A 26274-nucleotide genomic window follows, 5' to 3' on the forward strand; every position below is an offset into this window, starting at 1 on the left:
CATGCGCACGCCTTTGCATTAAATGTAAAATTTGTTGTTTATTAAAAAATAATTTTTAATGAGTAATTATCGAGTTGCATCTAGGAGAAATTCCTGTTCTTCTCGTGAATATCCACTATACTTGCAAAATGCTTTAAAGAAACCATGGCCACATCATAAGAAATAGAGGGATATAACGCAATTACATCAGCTGTAAGCCACAAAAAAATTTTACTCCATCCAAAGCCATTGAAAGCTCTGAGCACAGATTTTGTATTTTTAATGTAACCAGGAAGGGATTTGACCAATGGTTGCAATTTGAAATCTACCCATGATCCAATTCTTTAATTTAAAGACCCAATACTGGCCACTATGGGCCTGAATTTAGGGGGAAAACCCTCCTTATGGACCTTTGGTAGGGAATGAAAAATGGGGACAACTGGACTTTCTATGTATAGATAATCGAAATTTTTTTGTGTAATTACCCCCATACTTAGACCTTCCCTCAATAATTGAAAGAGATCTCTTTGAAATTTCAAAGTAGGGTCTCCCTCCAAAGTACCATAAGTTGTTGAATCATCGAGTAGTTCCAAATTGCATTTAAGGTATAATTCGGCATCCAAAATTATAATGGCTCCTCCCTTGTCCGCTTTCCTGATTACTATGCTTTTGTCATTCCTCAATTCATTTAAGGCTTTATATTCAATCGTGGTTAAATTTCTTCATTTATTTTTATTTCGTGATTTTAAACCCACCAGTTCCCCCTCCACCACATCCTTTAACTTGTCCAGGATGGGTGGTCAGGATTGTAGTGGGTAAAAATCCACATTAGATGTTTTAAAGCCCTCATTTAGACTGACATTATGAAATCCACCTTCCGCCTCACATTGTCTAAGTGTATGAATACCACACAATTCTTTGAAAGTAGGCACATCACAAATGTTATCATCACATCCTATTGGAGTAGAAACTCCCACATCTTTTTCCTGATCGTGTAAAAAATGGCACTTCAAGGTGATATTTCTGGTGAATTTATTAACGTCCATTAGAGTTGAGAAAAGGTTAAATCTGGTAGAGGGAGAAAAACCCATGCCTTTGGCTAATACATTCAAATGTTTGTCCTGGCAGTGAGGTTCCTCACTGGTTTGAGATCTAAGTCCCTTTCTTTCCCCTTGCTGGATTTCTTCTTATAGCGATGTTTTCGCCCAGCTCTCCTGGTCCGTTTTTTGATTGTTTGTTTCCCATATCACTATGGGCAACAGATGTATCACCAGTTCCTGTTAAGGAGATAGACCCCCTAGAAGTATCAGGGTATGAAAAACTCACTTTCCTGGAGCCCCCTTGGTAGTTTTTTTTATTTTTTTGAGAAGATTTTTTATATTAATTCTGTTTGGCTTCCAGACATATACCTTGTCTTGTTCAAAATCCATGGAGTCTCTGTCCCATTTTTTTTTTTTGATATCCACAATTTTATTCTCGAGGCTTTCTATTTGTTCTTTCATTTTAGAAAGCATTGCTTCAAAATTATCCGGTTTATTCATATTATCAATTTTCTCATATAACGTTTTAATATCTTTCTCCATCTCTGTTATTTCTATACATTCATATTTAATGATACATTCCATGAGATTTAGAGAACACTTCGACAAGATACTATTCCATTCCCTCTGAAATTCGTTAGGATATGGATATGTACACACTTTGTTGATTCTTAAGGCCCATTCACACACAACGATTTACCAGCGATCCCGAAAATGATGCGACCTGATAGGGATCGCAGGTAAGTCGCTGGGAGGTTGATGGTGAGATGTCACACAGTCAGGCCTTACCAACGATGCAGGAACAATACAGGTCGCAGTAGCGACCTGCATAACGATCTCAGCAGTCACTGTGACCCTGTCACACAGTGTCAAACATAGCGATGTGTCCTGCCCAGCAGGACATCGCATTTGCAGAAAATGACCTGGACCATTCGGCAACGACTAGCGATCTCACAGCAGGGGCCTGATCGCTGGTAAGTGTCACACATAACGAGATCACTAACCGGATCGCTACTGCGTCACCAAAACGGTGACTCAGCTGCTATCTCGCTAGCGATCTCGTTATGTGTGACAGTACCTTTTAGGCTATGTGCGCACTGGGAAATGGAATTTTCTTGAGAAAATTCCGCATGCTCTCAAAGATTACCGCACCCGCGGTAAAAAACCGCGGGAAACCGCACCCGAAAACCGCATGCGGTTTGCTGCGGTTTTACAGCGGTATTATTTGCGGTATTGCCGCGGTTTTGCCGCTTGCGGGTTGGGATGTGCTTTATTGCATTCAATGCAATAAAGCACATTGAAAAAAAAAAGTCATTTAATTCTGAGATAGTAGATAGACAGAAGAATAGATAGAGGGATAGATAGACAGACAGAGGGATAGATAGAGGACAGATCGCTGCATTTCCCACGGTCGGCAGTGAGTTCACATTACCGGCCGTGGGAAATGACCGGTAATTACCTCTGCTGTCTGCTGCATTCATTCAGCACTGTGTCTGTGACAGTCGCGGCTGGATGGAAGCAGCGCAGGACGTCGGAGCGGTGGATTACGCCGGAGCTTTGGTGCGGGAGGGGTTAATAAAATGGTGAACGAGGCTTAATAAATAGTATCATAGTATCATAGTATCATAGTTTTTAAGGTTGAAGGGAGACTCTAAGTCCATCTAGTTCAACCCGTAGCCTAACATGTTGATCCAGAGGAAGGCAAAAAAAACCCCAATGTGCCAAACAAGTTCCAATGGGGAAAAAAATTCCTTCCTGACTCCACATCCGGCAATCAGACTAGTTCCCTGGATTAATACCCTGTCATAAAATCTAATATACATAACAGGTAATATTAAATTTTTCAAGAAAGGCAATAAATAAAGGATTTTTCGGTGTCTGTGTTTTTTTCACTTTACTTACGGGTTGATCATGTCAGCTGTCACATAGACGCTGCCATGATCAAGCCTGGAGTTAATGGCGGTGATCCACCACCATTAACCCCTTGTATTACCTTGCTGCCACTGCTACACGGTGGCAAGAAGAGCCGAGGACACGCCGGTGCTGCTGCATAAAGTATGCGACAGTGCCGGGGCAGCTGCGGCTGATATTCTCGGCTGCCGGAGGGGGAGTGAGGCGGGGGACATTAACCCTGCCCCTCTCCCTCCCCAGCCTGAGGATACCGGGCCGCCGCTGTGTGCTTACCTCGGCTGGAAGGTAAATATGCAGCGGAGCCCACGTTCTTTGTTTCTATATTTCCGTTTTCTTTCTATGTGTGTTCTATGTGTCTGTGATGTCTATCTGTGTCTGTGATGTGTCTGTGTCTGTGATGTGTTTGTGTTTACTCTCTGCTTTGCTTCCTCTTCCTGTAATGACATCACTTCCCTGCAAACCGCAGACAAGCGATGTACATTACCGGAGGTAAACCGCGAAATACCGCAGGGAATAACGCAGGAAAACGCAGTGAACCGCACAAAATTTGCTGCCTGCGTTATTCCCTGCGGGATTTCATGATTAACATTGGAGTCAATGGAGTGAAATCCCGCAGCGATGTGCGGAAAAGAAGTGACATGCACTTGTTTTTGCTGCGGGATTCCCGCAGCAAAACATGCAGCTGTCAAATTCCGCCCAGTGCGCACAGGATTTTTTTTCTCCATAGGATTTGCTGGTGATTCACTGCAGAGATGTTACGAACATTTTCTGCAGCGAAACATGCAGCAAATCCGCGGAAAATCCGCGGCAAAATCCGGTAAGTGCGCACAGGGCCTAATACTCTAGGGATTTTCTCTTCTGCCACATAGTATTTAAAAAATTCTGCGTCTAGCCACAATCTGGTTTCTTTGATTTTCTTATTTTGTAGTTCTCTGAATATTGATTTAAACTCTTGTTCCCAATCCCCTGTGTGAAGGGCTGTCTGACCACCTGTAGTGAATACATTGTCTACTAATTTTTTCCTCCTCCCTGTTTCATTCGGATTTCAAGTAGACATATCATATGCAACAAAGGAATGTGATAAGCTTGATAGCAGAAAGGTGATAATTTACTATATGGGGAGCACAGAATAAACCCAAACAATGGTAATGAATGACAAAGAAATTCAGCTCACCCACTCCAAGTCTCCAGGCCTTCTCTCTACAGCATGGACAATCGGCCGGGCAGCTGCAAGCATGTAAGAAGAGATCCAGCGCAGAAAGGAAGGCACTCTTCAATATATATTTCCATATGGTTTATTCCATATGCACACATGTGAAGGTAGGTACAGACAGGGGGAAAAATGACTAGCGACGCGTTTCGACCGTATTACACAGTCTTTGTCATGTAACTGACTAATCTAAGTGCAGAGTTTAAAAAGACATTCATTCACATTGTAATTAACACACATGTGTAGTGACCGCTGATGCAGCTCCTGTTGTTAACTCTTTCTTGCCTTCATTATATTTCACAGTCTGATTCATTATAGGCTTGAGTTGGTAGAGATCTATAAGAACTAGAACTGTGTTAGAAGAGCAATATCAGTAAACTGTACTTGTACCAATTATATGTAGTTATGTATATATTACACAGATTTATTTTATATATAGAGAGGGCAAACCTTGATAAATCCACTATCAATGTATAAATTTTGTGGACACCGAAATGCCCACCTGAATATTTCTTGTATATCACATGTCTAATTAAATAGATGCTAGTGGGACTTTATTTTAGCTAAGAGAACATTATCCGTAGATAAATTTAAGCCTAATATGGTTGTACCATGTGTATATTTAAAGAGCTATTATATCATATATAGGAAAGCCTCATATATTGTGTTACCGATTTGAATAATACATAAAAATCACAGTGCTCTCATACGGTATTTCATATATATATATATATATATAAAAATATATATATATATATATATATATATATATATATATATATATATATAAAATATATACCCTATTTTTCGCTTTATAAGACGCACTGTGGAAAATGGGGGGTGCGGCCGGGTGCCTGTGGCTGCGTGCAAGCGGTGCAAGCCGGTGGCAGCCGGGTACCCGTGGCTGTGTGCGGCCGGGCGCTGTGTGCGGCCGCCGGTCGGGTGCCCGTGCGGGCGGCAGACGGCTGCCGCCCTCACACAGGCACCTAGCTGCTGCCCGCACACAAGCACAGGTACCCGGCCGCTTGCATGCAGGGTGGGTGGGCGGGCAGCCTGCTGACTACCACTCTGTGCGTGCGGGGCGGGCGGCTGTGCAGCAAGTTACCCAGTTTGTCTGCGGTCCCACTTTCAAATGATGGCGCCGGGAGCGGACGTGTGCGCAGATGGAGCTCTTGGATGAGAGCACCATCTGCGCACGCGCTGCTCCGGGAGTCAGCGCGTGCGCAGATTGAGCCCTTGGATGAGAGCTCCATGTACGCATGCTCCGCTTCGGGCGCCATCACTTGAATCGGGACCGCAGACACACTGGGAAAACATGACATCGGTCTGCTCCACCACTGGGCAGTCGCCGCTGCCACCACTGAGCCGTCACCACCACTGCTACCACTGAGCCGTCACCGCCGCTGCCACCACTGAGCCTTCACCGCCGCTGCCACCACTGAGCCTTCACCGCCGCTGCCACCACTGAGCCATCATTTGAACTGGGACCGCGGACACAGGGACACTCACTGCACCGGCCTGCTGCACGACTCAGCCGCTGCTGCCGCCACCACGGACCCCGCGGCTCCTGCCACCACGGACCCGCTGCCACTGACCCGCCGCATCTGCCAGCACAACCTGTGCCTCCTGTGACCCCGCTTCACCACCGATGCCCCCCTCCGGTAAGAGAACACCTGTCACTGGATCCAGCGGTGGCCGCGGGTAAGTTCAGTGACAGCTCAGCTGATCGCGCGGCTGTCTTCAGTTGCTGCGTGGAGGTGACAGGAGCGGCGGTGTCTGCTGCAGCTCTGGTCACCTCCATGCAGCAGAGCTGGAAGCGACGCTGGAGCATCCTGGATTACGCCGGACATGGAGGGCTTTTTCGGGCTTATTAAAGTGGTGATCCAGGGTATATGTTTTTGTTTTTTATTTCTAATAAAGGATTTTTCGTGTGTGTGTGTTTAGTTACTGTAATTTACAGATTAATCATGGAAGGTATCTCGGGGAGACGCCTGACATGATTAATCTAGGACTTATTGGCAGTTATGGGCTGCCAATAACTCCTTATTACCCCGATTTGCCAACGCACCAGGGCAAATCAGGAAGAGCCGGGTACAGTCCCAGAACTCTTGCATCTAATGTATGCCGCAATTCTGGGTGGCTGCTGACTGATATTGTTAGGCTTGGGGGCTCCCTATCCTGGGAATACCAGCCTTCAGCCGTATGGCTTTATCTGGCTGGTTTTAAAATTGGGGGGACCGCACGTTGTTTTTTTTAATTATTTATTTCTTTGCACTACTGCTACCACTGAGCCGTCACCGCCGCTGCCACCACTGAGCCTTCACCGCCGCTGCCACCACTGAGCCTTCACCACCGCTGCCACCACTGAGCCATCATTTGAACTGGGACCGCGGACACTGGGACACTCACTGCACCGGCCTGCTGCACGACTCAGCCGCTGCTGCCGCCACCACGGACCCCGCGGCTTCTGCCACCACGGACCCGCTGCCACTGACCCGCCGCGTCTGCCAGCACAACCTGTGCCTCCTGTGACCCCGCTTCACCACCACTGATGCCCCCCTCCGGTAAGAGAACACCTGTCACTGGATCCAGCGGTGGCCGCGGGTAACCTCAGTGACAGCTCAGCTGATCGTGCGGCTGTCTTCAGTTGCTGCGTGGAGGTGACAGGAGCGGCGGTGTCTGCTGCAGCTCTGGTCACCTCCATGCAGCAGAGCTGGAAGCGACGCTGGAGCATCCTGGATTACGCCGGACATGGAGGGCTTTTTCGGGCTTATTAAAGTGGTGAACCAGGGTATATGTTTTTTGTTTTTTATTTCTAATAAAGGATTTTTCGTGTGTGTGTGTTTAGTTACTGTAATTTACAGATTAATCATGGAAGGTATCTCGGGGAGACGCCTGACATGATTAATCTAGGACTTATTGGCAGCTATGGGCTGCCAATAACTCCTTATTACCCCGATTTGCCAACGCACCAGGGCAAATCAGGAAGAGCCGGGTACAGTCCCAGAACTCTTGCATCTAATGTATGCCGCAATTCTGGGTGGCTGCTCACTGATATTGTTAGGCTGGGGGCTCCCCATAACGTGGGGCTCCCCATCCTGGGAATACCAGCCTTCAGCCGTATGGCTTTATCTGGCTGGTTTTAAAATTGGGGGGGACCGCACGCCGGTTTTTTTAATTATTTATTTCACTGCACAGTATAGACACGCCCACCGGCTGCTGTGATTGGGTGCAGTGAGACACCTGTCACTCAGCGTGGGGGCGTGTCTCACTGCAACCAATCATAGGCGCCGGTGGGCGGGGTAAGCAGGGAATACGAGATTGTTTAATGAGCGGCCGGCTTTTTCAAAATAGTAAAAGCCGCCGGAGCAGTGTGAATGCCGTGCAGCGCCGCATCGGGGATCGGTGAGTATGAGAGAGGGGGTTAAGAGGGATAGCCTGACATGAACAGAGAGCGAGGGACAGAGATAGTGACCGACTGACAGAGATTAGTGAATGACAGACATTATGAGGCGCTTCAGAACGCAGCTTTTCAGCTGCGCTCTGAAGCGGACCTTTTTTAAGCTGCGGTGCAGAGCGCACACCTGCGCACATAGCCTCAGACATCACAATCATATGAGGGATGTCACACGTTTCAATTGACTAGGTTCATACAACAAAACGTCCAATGTATGAGGAATAAACGACGTGTATGCTATCACCGTATTTTCGTTCAATCTTGATTGCACGTAGGTGTCACACGCAAATACGTCACGAACGATGCAGGATGTGCGTCACTTACAACTTGACCCCGACGACGGATTGAAAGATCTATTGAAGCGTGTAAAGCAGGCATTATAAAGCGAAAAATACGGTGTGTGTATATATATTTATATATATATATATATATATATATATATATATATATATATATATAAAAACATGTCCTATTAAGTGAATTTTGGTAGAATTTTTAGAATGTCTATAAATTCACTCGTATCTTTCGGGTATGCAGGGATGTGCCTCAAAAAAGGTTTTAGCAACCACTCAATGTAATGTGACGGGTTCTGGTAAAGGGAATCTGTCACCTGAAATTTCGCTATTATACTAAAATAATCCCCTTCTGCAGCTAGCTCCTGGGCTGCATTCTAGAAAGGTTCATCTTGCTACTGGCCCCCTTTTCAGACCTAAATAAACACTTTATAAAATCTTTACCTTTTGGTATGCTAATGAGGTTTTCTGGCCACGAGGGTGGGCTGTATTGCGTCCGTTATTCCCCCCTCCTGTCGCTGTTCGCCGTCCCCCAGTGTTGATGCACAGATGACGCCGCCGCTTTCATGTTACTCAGTGCTCCTGAAGTCTCACTCATGCCCAAAGGCAGTATCGTGGGACTGAGCACAGTTCAAATTGCGAGCGACGGTGATCGTATTGCACAGGCGCGAGATTATGGGCGGGTACTTGAATGATGCTGGTAATGACAATGTCATCACCAGCATCATCCAAATAGCTGTCCATAATCTCGCGCATGCGTAATAACATCAACGGCGCTTGGAATTTGAACTGTGCTCAGTCCCACGATAGTGCCACTGCACATGTGTGAGATTCAGTCCTACTGAATAGACTGTTAACACAAATTCTAAGTAAAGAAAAATGAGTGGCGATCATTACTTTAAGAAATGAAGGTCAGTCAGTCTGAAAAATTGGGAAAAAAAGTCTTTTACTAGTCTTTTACTAGGCAATGTCCCACTAGCCAGATTCCTACTCCACACTGATGAGGGGCAAATACCCCGAAACGGCTGTCTGTGGATGGATACCATGTTTGGCATAGGTGGTCTCCTTGACTGGAGACTGCCCTTCCCGTGGTTGTTCCTTCCCGGTGAAAGACCTGGCTAGTTTTCTGCCAGCGTTGAGAAACATGTGATGGTGTCTCCGCAGGCCTTCTTGCTTTGAATATTTCCCAGGGGGCATTGCTCTAGAATCACTGCGTTGAGAAACACGTGATGGTGTCTCCGCAGTGGTGGATGTTGATCTCCCTAAGGTCAACCATCCTTGCTCACATAGTCTTTTACTAGGCAATGTCCCACTAGCCAGATTCCTACTCCACACTGATGAGGGGCAAATACCCCGAAACGGCTGTCTGTGGATGGATACCATGTTTGGCATAGGTGGTCTCCTTGACTGGAGACTGCCCTTCCCGTGGTTGTTCCTTCCCGGTGAAAGACCTGGCTAGTTTTCTGCCAGCGTTGAGAAACATGTGATGGTGTCTCCGCAGGCCTTCTTGCTTTGAATATTTCCCAGGGGGCATTGCTCTAGAATCACTGCGTTGAGAAACACGTGATGGTGTCTCCGCAGTGGTGGATGTTGATCTCCCTAAGGTCAACCATCCTTGCTCACATAGTCTTTTACTAGGCAATGTCCCACTAGCCAGATTCCTACTCCACACTGATGAGGGGCAAATACCCCGAAACGGCTGTCTGTGGATGGATACCATGTTTGGCATAGGTGGTCTCCTTGACTGGAGACTGCCCTTCCCGTGGTTGTTCCTTCACGGTGAAAGACCTGGCTAGTTTTCTGCCAGCGTTGAGAAACATGTGATGGTGTCTCCGCAGGCCTTCTTGCTTTGAATATTTCCCAGGGGGCATTGCTCTAGAATCACTGCGTTGAGAAACACGTGATGGTGTCTCCGCAGTGGTGGATGTTGATCTCCCTAAGGTCAACCATCCTTGCTCACATAGTCTTTTACTAGGCAATGTCCCACTAGCCAGATTCCTACTCCACACTGATGAGGGGCAAATACCCCGAAACGGCTGTCTGTGGATGGATACCATGTTTGGCATAGGTGGTCTCCTTGACTGGAGACTGCCCTTCCCGTGGTTGTTCCTTCCCGGTGAAAGACCTGGCTAGTTTTCTGCCAGCGTTGAGAAACATGTGATGGTGTCTCCGCAGGCCTTCTTGCTTTGAATATTTCCCAGGGGGCATTGCTCTAGAATCACTGCGTTGAGAAACACGTGATGGTGTCTCCGCAGTGGTGGATGTTGATCTCCCTAAGGTCAACCATCCTTGCTCACATAGTCTTTTACTAGGCAATGTCCCACTAGCCAGATTCCTACTCCACACTGATGAGGGGCAAATACCCCGAAACGGCTGTCTGTGGATGGATACCATGTTTGGCATAGGTGGTCTCCTTGACTGGAGACTGCCCTTCCCGTGGTTGTTCCTTCCCGGTGAAAGACCTGGCTAGTTTTCTGCCAGCGTTGAGAAACATGTGATGGTGTCTCCGCAGGCCTTCTTGCTTTGAATATTTCCCAGGGGGCATTGCTCTAGAATCACTGCGTTGAGAAACACGTGATGGTGTCTCCGCAGTGGTGGATGTTGATCTCCCTAAGGTCAACCATCCTTGCTCACATAGTCTTTTACTAGGCAATGTCCCACTAGCCAGATTCCTACTCCACACTGATGAGGGGCAAATACCCCGAAACGGCTGTCTGTGGATGGATACCATGTTTGGCATAGGTGGTCTCCTTGACTGGAGACTGCCCTTCCCGTGGTTGTTCCTTCCCGGTGAAAGACCTGGCTAGTTTTCTGCCAGCGTTGAGAAACATGTGATGGTGTCTCCGCAGGCCTTCTTGCTTTGAATATTTCCCAGGGGGCATTGCTCTAGAATCACTGCGTTGAGAAACACGTGATGGTGTCTCCGCAGTGGTGGATGTTGATCTCCCTAAGGTCAACCATCCTTGCTCACATATGAAAAATTGGGAAAACTTAGTGTCCCCGAGAGCAGTGGCAAAAACCATGAAACGCTACAAAGAAACTAGCTCACATGAGGACCACTCCAGGAAAGGAAGACCAAGAGTCACCTCTGCTGCGGAGGATAAGTTTATCCGAGTCACCAGCCTCAGAAATTGCAGGCTAACAGTAGCTCAGATTAGAGACTAGGTCAATGCCACACAGAGTTCTAGCAGCAAACACATCTCTAGAACAACTGTTAAAAGGAGACTTTGTGCAGCAGGCCTTCATGGTAAAATAGCTGCTAGGAAACCACTCCGAAGGACAGACAACAAGTAGAAGAAACTTGTTTGGGCTAAAGAACACAAGGAATTAACATTAGATACAGATGGTTGACGTCGGGGAGATCAACATCCAACACCGCGGATACACCATCACATGTTTGTCAACGCAGTGACACTAGAGCAAGGCCCCTTGGGAGAATATGCAAAACAAGAATGCTGCGGAGATACCATCACATGTTTCTCAGTGCTGGCAAGAAACTACCACCATCCCGGTGAAAGACCAGGCTAGTTTCTTGCCAGCGTTGAGAAACATGTGATGGTGTCTCTGCGGCATTCTTGTTTTGCATATTCTCCCAGGGGGCCTTGTTCTATTGTCACTGCGTTGAGAAACATGTGATGGTGTCTCTGAGGTGTTGGATGTTGATCTCCCCGAGGTCAACCATCTGTACCTATGTGGTCTTCTACTAGGCATTGCTCCCACTTGCCAGTTTCCTTCTCCACACTGATGATGGGCAAATACCCCGAAACAGCTATCTGTGGATGGATACCATGTTTTGGTATAGGCGTTTTCCGTGACTGGAGACTGCCCTTCCCGTGGCTGTTCCTTCCCGGTGAAAGACCTGGCTAGTTTCTTGCCAGCGTTGAGAAACATGTGATGGTGTCTCCGCGGCATTCTTGTTTTGCAAGGAATTGACATTAAACCAGTGGAAATCTGTGCTTTGGTCTGATGAGTCCAAATTTGAGATCTTTGGATCCAACCACCGTGTCTTTGTGTGACGCAGAAAAGGTGAATGGATGGACTCTACTTGCCTTGTTCCCACCGTGAAACATGGAGGAGGAGGTCTGGGAGTGCCTTGCTGGTGACAATGTTGGGGATTTATTCAAAATTGAATTGAAGGCATACTGAACCAGCATGGCTACCACAGCATCTTGCAACGGCATGCTATTCCATCCGGTTTGCGTTTACTTGGACCATAATTTATTTTTCAACAGGACAATGACCCCAAACACACCTCCAGGCTGTGTAAGGGCTATTTCACTAAGAAAGAGAGTGATGGGGTGCTGCGCCAGATGACCTGGCCTCCACAGTCACCAGACCTGAACCCAATCGAGATGGTTTGGGGTGAGCTGGAGTGAAGACAAAAGGGCCAACAAGTGCTAAGCATCTCTGGGAACTCATTCAAGACTGTTGGAAGACCATTTCCTGTGACTACCTCTTGAAGCTCATTAAGAAAATGCCAAGAGTGTGCAACGCAGTAATCAAAGCAAAAGGTGGCTACTTTGAAGAGCCTAGAATATAAGACATATTTTCAGTTGTTTCACACTTTTTTGTTAAGAATTTCATTCCACATGTGTTAATTCATAGTTTTGATGCCTTCAATGTGAATCTACAATTTTCAGAGTCATGAATATAAAGAAAACTCTTTGAATGAGAAGGTGTGTCCAAACATTTGGTCTGTACTGTATACAATGAAAACAGGGGTTCCCTTGCTGGTTTTCAATGCTGGTACTAACCTGACTTCAAATTGGAATGACAGCACCTTTACAAATGTGAACAGGTGCGTATCTATACGTGATGTGAAATATATGAGAAAAAATGAACAGTCGCACACTGCAAAACCACAATAAATTCTACCTAATATATATTTTTGGAGGTATTTAGAATATTAAAATGGCCATTGTAATACTAGCCCAGCGCCCCTTCACGGCACCCTCCTTTGCTGTGTATCTCTAATATATAAAGCTGAGTGTGTGTGTGTGTGTGTGTGTGTGTGTGTGTATATGTATGTGTGTGTGTATGTATGTCACTAAAGGAATCCGCACCGTCGCATTTACAATCATGAAATTTTGCACAAACACTCCATGTGACTCAGGGAATGTCATAGACTATGTTTGGACGGGAAAATTTAACCCCGTGCTTTACAGTCACTCTCCAAAAATCCTGCCTCCATTAAAGTCAATGGAGTGGCGAGCTATTAGGTTATTAATAGGAGCTGTGAGTGGTTGCTATAGGAACAAAATTAATTATTAGTATAAGAAGCTTATGTGTGAGGTAATAAGATGTCGGTGGGGAGATGGATAGAGAGAGATTGAAAGAGACAGAGAGACACAGACAGTTAAAGAGACAGACAGATGCACACAGACAGACAGGGAAAGACACAGGCAGACAGGGAAAGAGACAGGGAAAGCTACAGAAACAAGTAAAGAGACAGGGAAAGAGAAAGAGACGGACTGTGAAAGAGACGGACTGTGAAAGAGACGGACTGTGAAAGAGACGGACTGTGAAAGAGACGGACTGTGAAAGAGACGGACGGTGAAAGAGACGGACGGTGAAAGAGACGGACGGTGAAAGAGACGGACGGTGAAAGAGACGGACGGTGAAAGAGACGGACGGTGAAAGAGACTGACAGACAGACACAGAGAAAGAGAGAGACACAGAGATAGAGAGAGACGGACAGAGACTGATACAGAGACAGACAGAGAAGCTGATACAGACAGAGACAGACAGAAACTTGAAGAGAGACTGTTACTATCCTGGGCAACGCCCGGGCACTACAGATACATATATATATATATATATATATATATATATATATATATATATATATAAAATGTATATATATATATATGTGTAAGGTGCCGAGGATCTCCTTTGCCTCGGTCGCCCCCGGTCACCCCTGCTTCGTTCATGAGGGATTCTCCTGCCTGCCAACTTGCTGCTACTGAGCATGCTCAGCATGATGGTCTAATTTCTGAAGCTAAGTTGTCTGTTCAGGCTACTGAGCATGCTCGCATACTTTGTGCATTTTCTAAGAGGAAGTCCGGAAAAGACTACACTGGGCATGTCCGTGACATGGCAGGACCTAATTGGCTGGTTAGCGTCAGATGTCCTGATGATGTTGCCACTCCAGATTGGCTCCCGGAAGGCTGACCCTATGATACTGCTGATCACCATTGGTCATCAGGTAATACCTGGTAGTGTGTTTGAGGCGGTGCTGGTGTCATCAGTGACGTGGCGGTCCCAGATTGGCTGCTGGAGATGTCACTGATGATGTGGTACACCATCATTGGTCCCTGACGTTGCTATCTTGGTCTGGTTCAGGTTTGGGGTGGACCCTGGAGGGTGCACTTCAGTGCGCAATTGTCACATTTCCTGGAGGCACATGGTTGCCATTTCTGTGCACCATTAGGTTGGCAGGGAGAGGCGACTGTGGGTCCATTATGTCTGCTAGTGTGGTCTGCGGTAGTAAGCTGTCGCCGACTTGGGGCACAGCAGACAGGCTGGAGTGATACCTGTGGAGACACGGGGCTCAGTGGGTGCTCTCGTTCGCTGGCCCAGCCGCCTTTAGAAAGACAGTATGGCTCAGGGCTCATCCCAAACTGAACACACAACCTCCTTAACCGTGGGCGGAACACTACTCAGACAACACAGGGTGAGGGAATCACAATATTAAGACTTTATTGGATCCCCAAACAATTAACGGCACATAGCACATAACCAGCAAAACACACAAATGTAACAGGCAACAGAGTCTCACCCTTCCGCTGGCTCACCAGGGATTAGAATGTCCGTTCCTCAGAGCTTCCAGGGCTATTTACTCCAATCCAGCAGCACCCCGCTTTCGGCGGGCACCCACTGAGAAAGGAATAATGCCAGATTTTGGAAGCTGGCTGAGGACTGCAAAGTCTGTAGTCAGGTGACTGGATTGTCCCAACCTGGGTTTCTTCCTTAAGTAGTCTCTGGTATGTTGTTATAATCCTGGCAGCCGGAGTCGAAATCCCTAGACTGTGGATATGATCTCTAATTGGAACCGGAGTCCCTAGGTTGAAGCCATGTAGCCAAGTGATCCTCTAGTCAGAGCCAAAGTCCCTAGACTGAGTCCACAAGGTATCCTGGTTATGATCCCCTAGCCAGCTCCTAAGAGCTTAGACTGGATCAATCAGCATCCATCAACAACTGGTGACTTAAAGAAGTCCCTTTTTATAGCCATAGCCTTCCCTTCGGATATACTGTGCCCTTATCGGATTGGTTGTACAAGGTTGCTTCTCTTATTGGATGCATTTCAAGCTGCATGGATAATATTCATTTAAATGATGTGGATAGAAAGACTGAGAATATCTACATGAAGTCTGCAAGTCACAGACTAGACAATGGCTACTAAGGTAATTTATATTAGATTAGCAATACACAACTACATTACAATGATTGCTCGGAAGGGTCTGGAGAAACAATAGTTTAGCAAACATGAGTTAACACACAGAAGAACAATACGTCTGGCTGAATTTTAAGAAACTTTAACCCATGATAGGCATTGGGTGTCCATGTCGTCACAATACCCGCCTGGGGAGAGCCTGATTATAGTAGTGTAGTGGCGTATCTAGGTTCTTTGATAGGAGACCGCACCTATTCTATCTTAGTGCAGTTAGCACAGTAACTTTACACTGTGCATGTTTGTATAGCCTCTGAGAGGTTCTATGAGCTCCAGTGAAGTAACTAGGAGCTTTTGCGTACCCTGTGGTTCTTAACAGGGTTCTCAGCCTGTATCCGAGTGACCTGTAACTCGGGTCAGGTCTTCCATATCTATTAGCTTTGTTGTTCAGCAGACCCTTTGGTTCCAGCAGCAGTTATAAACTCTTTTTGTTTGATAGATACATGTTAGAATGAATTTCTTAACTTAACTGCTCACTCACCACTCACCCGACGCGCATTTCATTCATGGGAATAAATATATAAATATACACTACAGTTCAAAAATTTTGGGTCACCCAGACAATTTTGTCTTTTCCATGAAAAATCATACTTTTATTTATCAAATGAGTTGCATAATGGATAGAAAATATAGATCAAGACATTGACTAGGTTAGAAATAATGTTTTTTTACTTAAAATAATAATTTTCTCCTTCAAACTTTGCTTGCGTCAAAGAATGCTCCCTTTGCAGCAATTATAGTTTTGCAGACCTTTGGCATTCCAGCTGTTAATTTACTGAGGTAATCTGGAGATATTTCACCCCATGCTTCCAGAAGCCCCTCCCACAAGTTGGATTGGCCTGATGGGTACTTTGTGCGTACCATACGGTCAAGCTGCTCCCACAACAGCTCAATAGGGTTGAGATCTTGTGACTGGGCTGGCCACTCCATTACAGATAGAATACCAGCTGCCTGCTTCTTCCCTAAATAGTTCTTGCATAATTTGGAGGTGTGCTTTGGGTCATTGTCTTGTTGTAGGATGAAATTGGCTCCAATCAAGCGCTGTCCACAGGATATGGCATGGCGTTGCAAAATGGAGTGATAGCCTTCCTTATTCAAAATCCCTTTTATATTGTACAGATCTCCCACTTTAGCAGCACCAAAGCAACCGCTTGGAGCAATTAACTCCACCATGCTTGACAAATAGCTTTATATTATTTATATAATTGCTTATACATAGCTTTATTACCCTGTACCTAGTTTTGTGATTATCGAGATTTGCTGTGACGTGGCAGGAGTGACTCAAAAAATTGATCAATTATTTGCTAAAAATCTCACTTTGCATTATAGTACAGTTGGAATAATATGTAAATTTTCACTTTTAATTGTTTGCATGCCATTCTCAAGCAGTGTTGTTGGCTCCCACCTTTTTATGTTGTTTACTGGTCCGGTGGCTGACTCCCACCATGCCGTGCACGCCTGGTTTGGTTTGAAAATTACTTCTGCTTCTATCAAAATTATACATTGGTGGCTGTTCACATTCAACCACCTCCCCCTTGTCCACAGGCTTTGTTAATTAAGCACCTTTTACTTGGTCCTGTTCCGCCTTCATTCATGGACCCTGGTCTGGCACTGTGAGGGCCAGTTCTGACATTGTGCCCGCGTGTGTGGCGTTCGCTGCACATGCTGGGACTTGGGTTGCCTTCATTCGCTGTTGCCTTTCCTTGAAAGCATGGAAGCGGTTTCTGAAATGTTACAAGTATATGTGTTCTGTGTTGTGTGCTTCAATATGGTTCTGCTTTTAATGAATTTAGGAGGCTGCATGGCACAATGTAAATATTAAATATACGGTAGGGCTCCCCTATAGAGATTTGTCGTGACAGGGCAGGGGCGGCTCCAAAAATTGATAAATTATTTGCTAAAAATCTTATATTGCATTATAATACAGTTGGAATAATATGTGAATTTTCACTTTTAATTGTTTGCATACAATTCTCAAACAGTGCTGGCTCCCCCCTTTTTTGTCTGTTATGTTCTGGGGCTGCTTTGCTGCATCTGTCACAGGGTGTCTTTAATCTGTGCAGGGTATAATGAAATCTTAAGACTATGAAGGGATTCTAGAGAGAAATGTGCTACCCAGTGTCAGAAAGCTTGGTCTCAGTTCCAGGTGGTGGGTCTCGCAACAGGATAGTGACCCAAAACACACGGCTAAAAACACCCAAGAATGGCTAAAAGGAAAACATTGGACTATTCTGAAGTGGGTTTCTATGAGCCCTGACCTAAATCCTATTGAGCATCTTTGGAAAGAACTGAAGCATGTCGTCTGGAAAAGGCAACCTTCAAACCTGAGACAACTGGAGCAGTTTGCTCTTGAGGAATGGGCCAAAATATCTGTCGAGAGGTGTAGATGTCTCATTGACAGTTACAGGAATCTTTTGATTGCAGTGATTGCCTCAAAAGGTTGTGCAACAAAATATTAGGTTAAGGGTACCATTATTTCTGTCCAGGCCTATTTCATGAGTTTTATTTTTTTTTATTCAAATTCTGTGGAAGGAGAAAAGCATTGTCAGACTTTCATTTGTTCATTTTCATAGATTTTTTTTTTATTTATTATTACTTTTGTCAGATTCAAGTTATTTCTGTGATCATTGTGAGTTTTTCTTCTATTAAATGAGGGGTACCAACAATTTTGACCACGTGTATCTGAGCACATTAAGGCTAAGACCGCACTTTGCGTTCTCCTACTTGCAGTTCTAAACGCACGTTTTGGGCTTAATTAATTTGACCAAACTTGCCTTTTTCAGAAATTTAGCGCTGAAAATGCGTGCATATTTACCGCATTTTAGATGTGTTTTCAGCGCTTTTTACATGCTTTTTCACCTGCGTTTTGACAGACGCGTTTTGAACATCAAGACACTGCTAAATAAAGTTTTAACAGTCAAACACAATGAAAAAAGAGAAAAAAAGGAACACATAGAATTTTAGAAATAATTAAGAAAATAGAAATATTGAATAAAATTATAGCGGTAATATACTATTTATTGGAGAAATAGCAATAAATTTATATTTTTCTTTCATTTAATTATCGGACTATGTGTGTCTGTAAAGGGACATATGAAATCATTTTAATGTCCAAAAAGCTTGAGTTTTGGTAGTCCAAAACGCATGTTTTCTGCAAATAAAAAGCAGGTAAAATGCAGGAATTTGAAGGAATCTTGGTTTTTGCCATTTCTCATTGACTGCAATGTTAGCAAATTGCACCCAAAATGGCAAAAACAATTGACATGCTGCTTCTTTGAACGCATGTTTTTTGCCACAAAATAAGCAAAGTAAAAGCAGCGTTTTAAAACGCAAAGTGCGGTCTAGAAATCCCCATTTTCCATAGACTTTGCTGTAAAATCAAAACGCATGCCTTTTGGCATCAAAAAGGTGCTTCTCAAAACGGACCTAAAAAGCACCTGAAATGCAGGTGGAAACGCAAAGTGCGGTCTTAGACTTACAAGCTGGATACTAATCAGGCTTAGGTAGGACTTCTTTTATTATATATGCAGGATTCATGGCAAGAGTTTTGTGACAATTGATTTTAGGTGATTTTGCCTATTTATATACAGTATTTATTTTCTTTAGCTATAGTAATTTGTAGCAGATAACTTGCTGCTTACTGCAGCTTTATGCACCTAGCATATTTGTATATATGTTTTTATAGTCTATGAAATTAAGTACTGAACAATTAAATAATCCTATATTCTGTACTTGAAGTGCTTGAAATCACTTTTTTTTTTATTCTACAGGCTTTAGAAGACCGTCCAAGTTTTCTTCAAGTAGATCAAGGTGACAGCAGTAGTCCTTCTTTTAATCCTTCAGATACATCTCTACTGTCTTCAGCCTCCCCAATTGAAGGGATGGAAGAAAGGAAATCCAGTTCTTTAAAGAGACGACAGTAAGGAAAATTACATTAGTGTATATTATTTTATTCTTTAAGTCAGGGATGTCAAACTCAAACATACAGAGGGCCAAATTTAAAAACTTGGACAAAGTCGTGGGCCAACCTAGTCATGAGCTCCACATAGTTCTCCATAGAGAATAATGTGCCCCGCATAGTCCTCCATAGGGAATTATGTGCCCCACTTAGTCCTCCATAGAGAATTATGTGCCACACATAGCCCCCCCCAAACAGAATAATGGGTCCCACATATTCCTTCATACAAAATAATGAATTTGCCCAACATAACTCTTAATACAGAATAATCGGCCTCACAAAGTTTCCATAAAAATAATGGGCCCCACAAACACCCCAAAAACCCTTTATTTGAAATAAAATGCAAAGAAGCACCCTTCTTCACCACTTTATTAACCCCCAAAACACCACTGCAGGTCCGATGTAATCCACATGTGGTCCCACGACGATTACGGCTCTGTTACATCTAATGTTACACAGCATGATCATGGAAAATGACCACCCGCCGTGAGATTCAGGCAGAGATTGAGTGAGCCACACGATCAGCGGTGACGTTTCTCAGGTTAGCTGTGGCCACAGCTGGAGGTTCCCATGGCCTTCTACCTGTGACCACAGGTAACCTGACCTCAGGGACCTCAATAAACTCAGTCACCTTACCTCATGTGAGGTAACCTGAGGTCAAGTTACCTGCAGTTACAGGTGGCGGCCCGCGGCTAACCTGAGTAACGTCACTGCTGATTTCTGCTCAGTCTCTGCCTGAAGTCCACAGTGGGTGGTCATGTGCCATGATCACGCAATGTGACTACATGTAGCAGAGCTAGAATCGTCGTGAGACCTTGTGTGGATTACTTCAGACCTGCAGGGAGTGTTTTGGGGGGTAATAAAGTTCTGCAAGAGGGTGCTTCTTTGCCAGCATGTCAACTGACTGCGTCCAATCACAGGCACTATGTGCATTTATCGTGGTATAAAAATAAATAAATAAATTGGTATAGGGTCCCCTCATATTATGATACCCAGCACAGATAAAGCATACATCCTACATAATATTGTGGGACCCTACGCCATTTTTTTTTTAATTTATTTTTTTTTACTCTACAATAGACCCGCAGACAGCGTCTGTGAGTGGTTGCAGTCAGACACTGTCACACACGTTGGGGGCATGACTGATTGCAACCAATAACAGATGCCAGGACTGCCAGTGGATGAGGAAAGCAGTGCATATGGATGAGCGATGTAGAGCATCCCCGGAAGTGAATGAGTGGCCATGGGAGCAGTTACAGCCGCTCCGAGGCCTTGATAAGTATAGCGTGATTGCTTCATTTTTTTTTCTTTATTTTTCCTTTATTCTTTTTTATTTCCAGAGTTGCCAGATCTAGATTAACACCCGAAATTCCGGGCCAGGCACTTGGGTACCTTTAAAACTACGCGGATCCTGGACTTTTACAGTCCGGGTCCGCCCATCACTAGTGTTCACATGTATGAGATTTGTTTTTTCCACAGTGGCATGCTAATGCTTTCTCAGAAAGTGGTCCAGATGGATTGTAGATGTCAAATGCATTTTCAGCCTTGTATGCATATGACATCAAAACTACATTTCTTATGATTGGCACATCGGATCTATATTAAAAACATATAATAATTATCGGTGGACAAGTTACTAGACAGCCATAGTGCTATTTTCATTGCCATCATGTTCAAAGAGGTTCATTTTTTTTTTCAAACTATCTTTTTTTATTAAAAGTAAAAAAATAAAAAGAAAACGAGATTTTGCTATTGAAAAGTAAAAATTACTATAAAATTGGAGATCATAAAGGTATTCACATATGTTTTACCTAATAATACACCAAAGAGATATTCTCCAAAAATATCATAGAATTACAATATTTTTCCACATATTCTAGTTGATCATACAATAAAACACACTAAAGACATTGAATAATTAGATGGAGGATGAAGAAACTGGAATACATGGAATTGAAAATGAGTTCACTCATTATATTGCATCCAGTAATAGTCCATTGGGGCGCACACCACCCCAAATAGCTCTATCTTCGCTTTCAGTGAAGCAGTCAAATATTCCATGTTTGGATATTGCATACCCGACCACAGTACTTCTAAGAGGTAAGACTAAGAGGAGAAGACAGTTTAGAGATGAAGAACCAATTTAGACGACTTTCTCTCAATTCCCCTTGGTATTACATTGTGGAGAAATAAAAGATGTATCCAATGGAACTTCTGTGAATAGAACATCTTGAATCATGGATTTGACCAGTTTCCAAAATGAAACTTTATTCCCAAAAGTCCAAAAACTATGTTGTCAGGTTCCAATTCAAGAGCCATAGCGCCAACAGATGTTCTAGATTTGAGTATTCATTTCTTAAGCAGTACTTGGGATATGATACCAAAACATGAGAATATTATATTGAATTTCTTTATACTGAGTGCAAATTGAAGACTTAGCTGCTTTACACCATATTGTCTGCCAGACCTGTGGTGAGAGCTCCCTTCCCGGAAAACTCTCCCATTTACTCATATTGGTATGTTTTATTTGGGATCCACCCTTATAAGACCTAATTATTTTATTAATATCCAATATCAACCCTTTTGTAGATGTGCCCCTTCTGCACAACATTTCAAACTCAGTAGAGCTAGAGATTCCAGAGGACCCAAACAATGATGTCGCCAAATGCCTGATCTGCATAAACTGGAAAAGATCACGATCTGTGATAATGATTAGACTTTAGAAACCCTTAAATCTCTAAGGCTAGGTTCACACACTGCGTTTTTTTGACGCTGTGTAACCGCACAAAAACGCACCCGCAGCAAAAAAAACGGCAAAAACGCATGCGCTTTTACCGCGATTTGGTGCGTTTTTGGCTGCGTTTTGCTGCGTTTTTGCTCACTGCGTTTTGATGCGTTTTTTTATCAGTGAACAATGCCATTAAAGATGGTTGAAAAAAAAAAAGGTCTGATGTCATTTCCTTCTTCAATATGTTCTTCATTCTCTACTAGTGTATGCAGGAGAGCAGACAGCTGCAGAACTACAAGGCTCAGCATGCTACATACAAGACTGTATGCTGGAGGGAGAGGCAGGGGGAGCAGAACTACACGGCTCAGCATACTCCATCCAATAGTTTATGCAGGAGAGCAGACAGCAGCTGCAGAACTACAAGGCTCAGCATGCTCCATCCAGGACTGTATGCAGGAGTTTTTTGCCCCCCCCAAAAATTGACGTGGACTTCGCCATATTTTTGTATGCTAGCCAGGTACAGCAGGCAGGTACGGGCTGCCCCCAACCTCCAGCTGCCTATTTGTACCCGGCTGGGAACCAAAATATAGGGAAGCCCTTTTTTTTTTAATTATTTCATGACTTTCATGAAATAATTAAAAAAAAATGACGTGGGCTTCGCCCAATTATTGAGTCCAGCCAGGTACAACTAGGCAGCTGTGGATTGGAATCCGCAGTGCAGGGTGCCCATGCTTTCTGGGCACCCCCGCTGAGAATTGCAGTCTGCTGCCACCCCAGAAAATGGCGCTTTCATAGAAGCGCCATCTTCTGGCGCTGTATCCAACTCTTCCAGCTGCCTTGGTGACGGGTGGCTTGCTGGGTAATAATTGGGTTAGGGCTAGCTGTATATTATCAGCTAGCCCTAAGCCCGAAATTCATGGTGTTACGCCAATATTAGACATGGCCACCATGAATTTCTAGCAAAGATAAAAAAAAAAACCACACAGAAAAATATTTTTATTAGAAATAAAACACAACACAATTAGTGACTCCATCTTTATTGAAATAAAGAGCCCCCCTCCGCAGTAATCCTGGGTCAAGGTCCCGCGCCGTCCAATCCGGATCCAATATCATCTGATCGGTTTGCTGGAAGGCAAAGTGATCAGATGATGTGTCAGGTTGTAGGATGTGAATCACATCACACATCAGCTGATTGTATAAAAGCCGTTTATACAATCAGCTGATGTATCAATGCAAAAAAAAAAAAAATAAAAAAAATACTCACTTATGTGCTGATTACCGGCAGCTCCTGGAGCGGAGTCTGATCCCGTCTGATCGCTGCAGGAGCTGACGGTAATCAGCTGATGAAGTCTCCTAATGGCATCAGTTGATAGGTGAAACCGGCCGGGCGCCGGCGTCACCGCGAGACTTACGATCAGCTGATGCGTCAGGTGACTGCATCCTGTGATCCATCGCCAGGTCCTGCAGCCATCAGACGTGCCCGGGGAGACTGCACACAGCCGAAGCGGCGGTACTGGGAGAGGAGCTGGGAGCGGACATGCCACCGAGAGTCTGCAGACATGTGAGTATGACATTTTTTTTTTCTACTGTTCACTTTTGATTTCACAGCTGCCTCCACCTTCCACCCAGCCATGGCGCCGAACGGGAGTGGACATGCACAGGACTGGAGGTGGACGCAGCGGTGACGGTACCGGGAGGATTCACGCTTCTGTGTTTACTGACAGAAGGAATCCTCTTCCTGTATATATCACTTTACTACCCACCCCTTGTGTTTATAGCTGCGTTTTTAGTCATAGAAATGCACTAAAGCGCAGCTATATTTGCAACTTGCGTTTTTCATTGCATTTTTGAACATCTCATTGAACTCAATGGGTGGAAAACGCAGTGAAAAACGCAAAAATAATTGACATTCTGTGTTTTTGTGTGCAGCACAAAAAACAGCTAAAAAAAATGCTGTGTGCAGACAGCAAAAATGTCACAGCGTTTTCTGAGCAAAACGCACCCGAAAAAACGCCGCGAAAAACGCACTGTGTGAACTTACCCTAATATAAACCTATCAACCAGATCAGCAAACCTGAGTAACCCAGCAAATATCCACGGATGCACCATTGATGTGTCTATGCTTTCTGGTAATAAAGGTTCATATAAATTATATATTGGGGAATTTTGAGAACAAAGGGCAAATCACTGTCTGACAAGTTCATTTTAATTCAGTATATCAAGTCAACCACATAACCAAAGTTATTTTCAAGTAAATGAACAAATTAAAACTTTTTTTTAGACTGGAGACTGGTGGCTACCTAACAGTAATAATGCAGCTTCGATGCAGTCGCTGTATAAAGGTTGCAACGCCAATCAGCTGTGTATATATGAATCACTAATATTACAGCTGAAAGATGGTGTGACTTTTATAATGCAATTTGGAAAACTGCTCCATGCCACCCACAGTGTTTCATAACATGCCCTGAAGAAACTGACACAAAATGCTTGTTGACTTCTATACCTCCCCCCCATTTTCTTTTTGTTGTTGACATTAGGACGGTTTCTTAATTCTTTTGCCTCTGATTAGCATTATTATATTCAATTGGAAACACATACACACACACACACTCACGCATTGTTATAAATGTGGTTGTTGTGCAGAGTAAGGGTTGCTTCACACACAGCAAGATCGCTGCTGAGTCACGGTTTTTGTAACGCAGCAGTGACCTCATTAGCGATCTCGCTGTGTGTGACACTGAGCAGCGATCTGGCCCCTGCTGTGAGATCGCTGCTCGTTACACACAGCCCTGGTTCGTTTTTTTATTGTTGCTCTCCCGCTGTGACGCACAGATCGCTGTGTGTGACAGCGAGAGAGCGACAAAATGAAGCGAGCAGAGAGCAGGAGCCGGCATCTGGCAGCTGCGGTAAGCTGTAACCAGGGTAAACATCGAGTAACCAAGGTGGTTACCCGATATTTACCTTCGTTACCAGCCTCCGCCGCTCTCACGCTGCCAGTGCCGGCTCCCTGCTCTCTGCACATGTAGCTGCAGTACACATCGGGTTAATTACCCCGATGTGTACTGTAGCTAGGAGAGCAGGGAGCCAGCGCTAAGCAGTGTGCGCGGCTCCCTGCTCTCTGCACATGTAGCGACGTTATGATCGCTGCTGCGTCGCTGTGTTTGACAGCTAAGCAGCGATCATAACAGCGACTTACTAGGTCGCTGTTACGTCACAGAAAATGGTGACGTAACAGCGACGTCGTCGTCGCTGTCGCTATATGTGAACCCAGCCTAAAGGGAAATCCCCAGATCAGATAATAGATCAGATAATAATAGAGTGTCCATGTAAAGGGGGAACTGAAAGAGAAGGCATTATATCAGTAGAATGCTAGTGAACAGTTGACCACAGTGAAAGGAAACTATGGTCTCCATATTGGGATATACATTCTCCTACACAGACCAGTGGAATTTCAAGGTTATAGTCAGGAGTTGTATCTTTGTATCCCAATGAGTGTGGTCCTCATTAGTCAGTTGGGAACTAAGAATAGCTGTGTGTGGCCGTACCATTACATCTTGACCATGCGTGTAGCATTACAGCTCTACCTGTGCATAAAAGACAAGTACCTCGCCCATGAATACTGTCCGCAAACACATTACACTTGGCATAGTCGACAGGATCTAGTTTTGCAAGGGGAAAGTGTAATGCTCGCTAGGCGAGCAAGGGGTAAATGGATTAACTGGAGCAAAAGCACTGATTACTGACCTAGAGGAACGTACCTTTATCGACTACTGAGTCTTCACTAAAGCCACTGGAGGTGGAGATAGGCAAACACGCTGTTACGTAGCTGACAGTGGCAGCCCCATGGGATCTGGCAGCTGACGCCACAGGTAGTTTATGATAGCAGGGACAGCAGATAGTATCGTAGGTTCGGCTGAGGCAGGCAGTTGCAACAGTGGCGGACGCAATGAGTAGTTGCAGCAGAAGCAGCCGGTATTATAGGAGTGGCCGGTGTGGACAATTGCGACAGCTGCAATAGTAGGTGTGGGTAGTTGCATCAGCAGAGTTGTCATGCCCTTGAACACTGAAGAGTATCAGCAATACAGCACACAAAGCAATAACAGCAGCGGCAGCACAAAGGGACCTGAGAAGTAGCAACATTTGGAACATGGTGCCCAGGCACTTCCATTAAGGGGAAGGTGCATTAAATACCGGATGTCTCTCGGCCATAGGCCAGGAAATACTTAAGGGTTAGGGTGCACTGGCCCA

General features: G+C 44.7%; 1 protein-coding gene across 13 annotated transcripts in view; it reads left to right on the plus strand.

Annotated features, from left to right (window-relative positions):
* Nucleotides 1-26274, plus strand: part of TRIO (trio Rho guanine nucleotide exchange factor) — a 3493742-nt gene that overhangs the window by 1419698 nt on the left and 2047770 nt on the right. For all 13 annotated transcript variants that reach the window (XR_012724343.1, XR_012724344.1, XR_012724345.1 and 10 more), the window contains exon 42: nucleotides 19111-19259. Coding sequence is in view for 10 of the 13 variants with exons in the window: in XM_075314973.1 (XP_075171088.1) it covers nucleotides 19111-19259 (149 nt within the window). In the remaining 3 variants the exon portion in view is untranslated. The remainder of the gene's footprint in view (nucleotides 1-19110; nucleotides 19260-26274) is intronic.

This window comes from Anomaloglossus baeobatrachus, chromosome 6, assembly GCF_048569485.1.
Source record: "Anomaloglossus baeobatrachus isolate aAnoBae1 chromosome 6, aAnoBae1.hap1, whole genome shotgun sequence".
NCBI classification, from domain to species: domain Eukaryota; kingdom Metazoa; phylum Chordata; class Amphibia; order Anura; family Aromobatidae; genus Anomaloglossus; species Anomaloglossus baeobatrachus.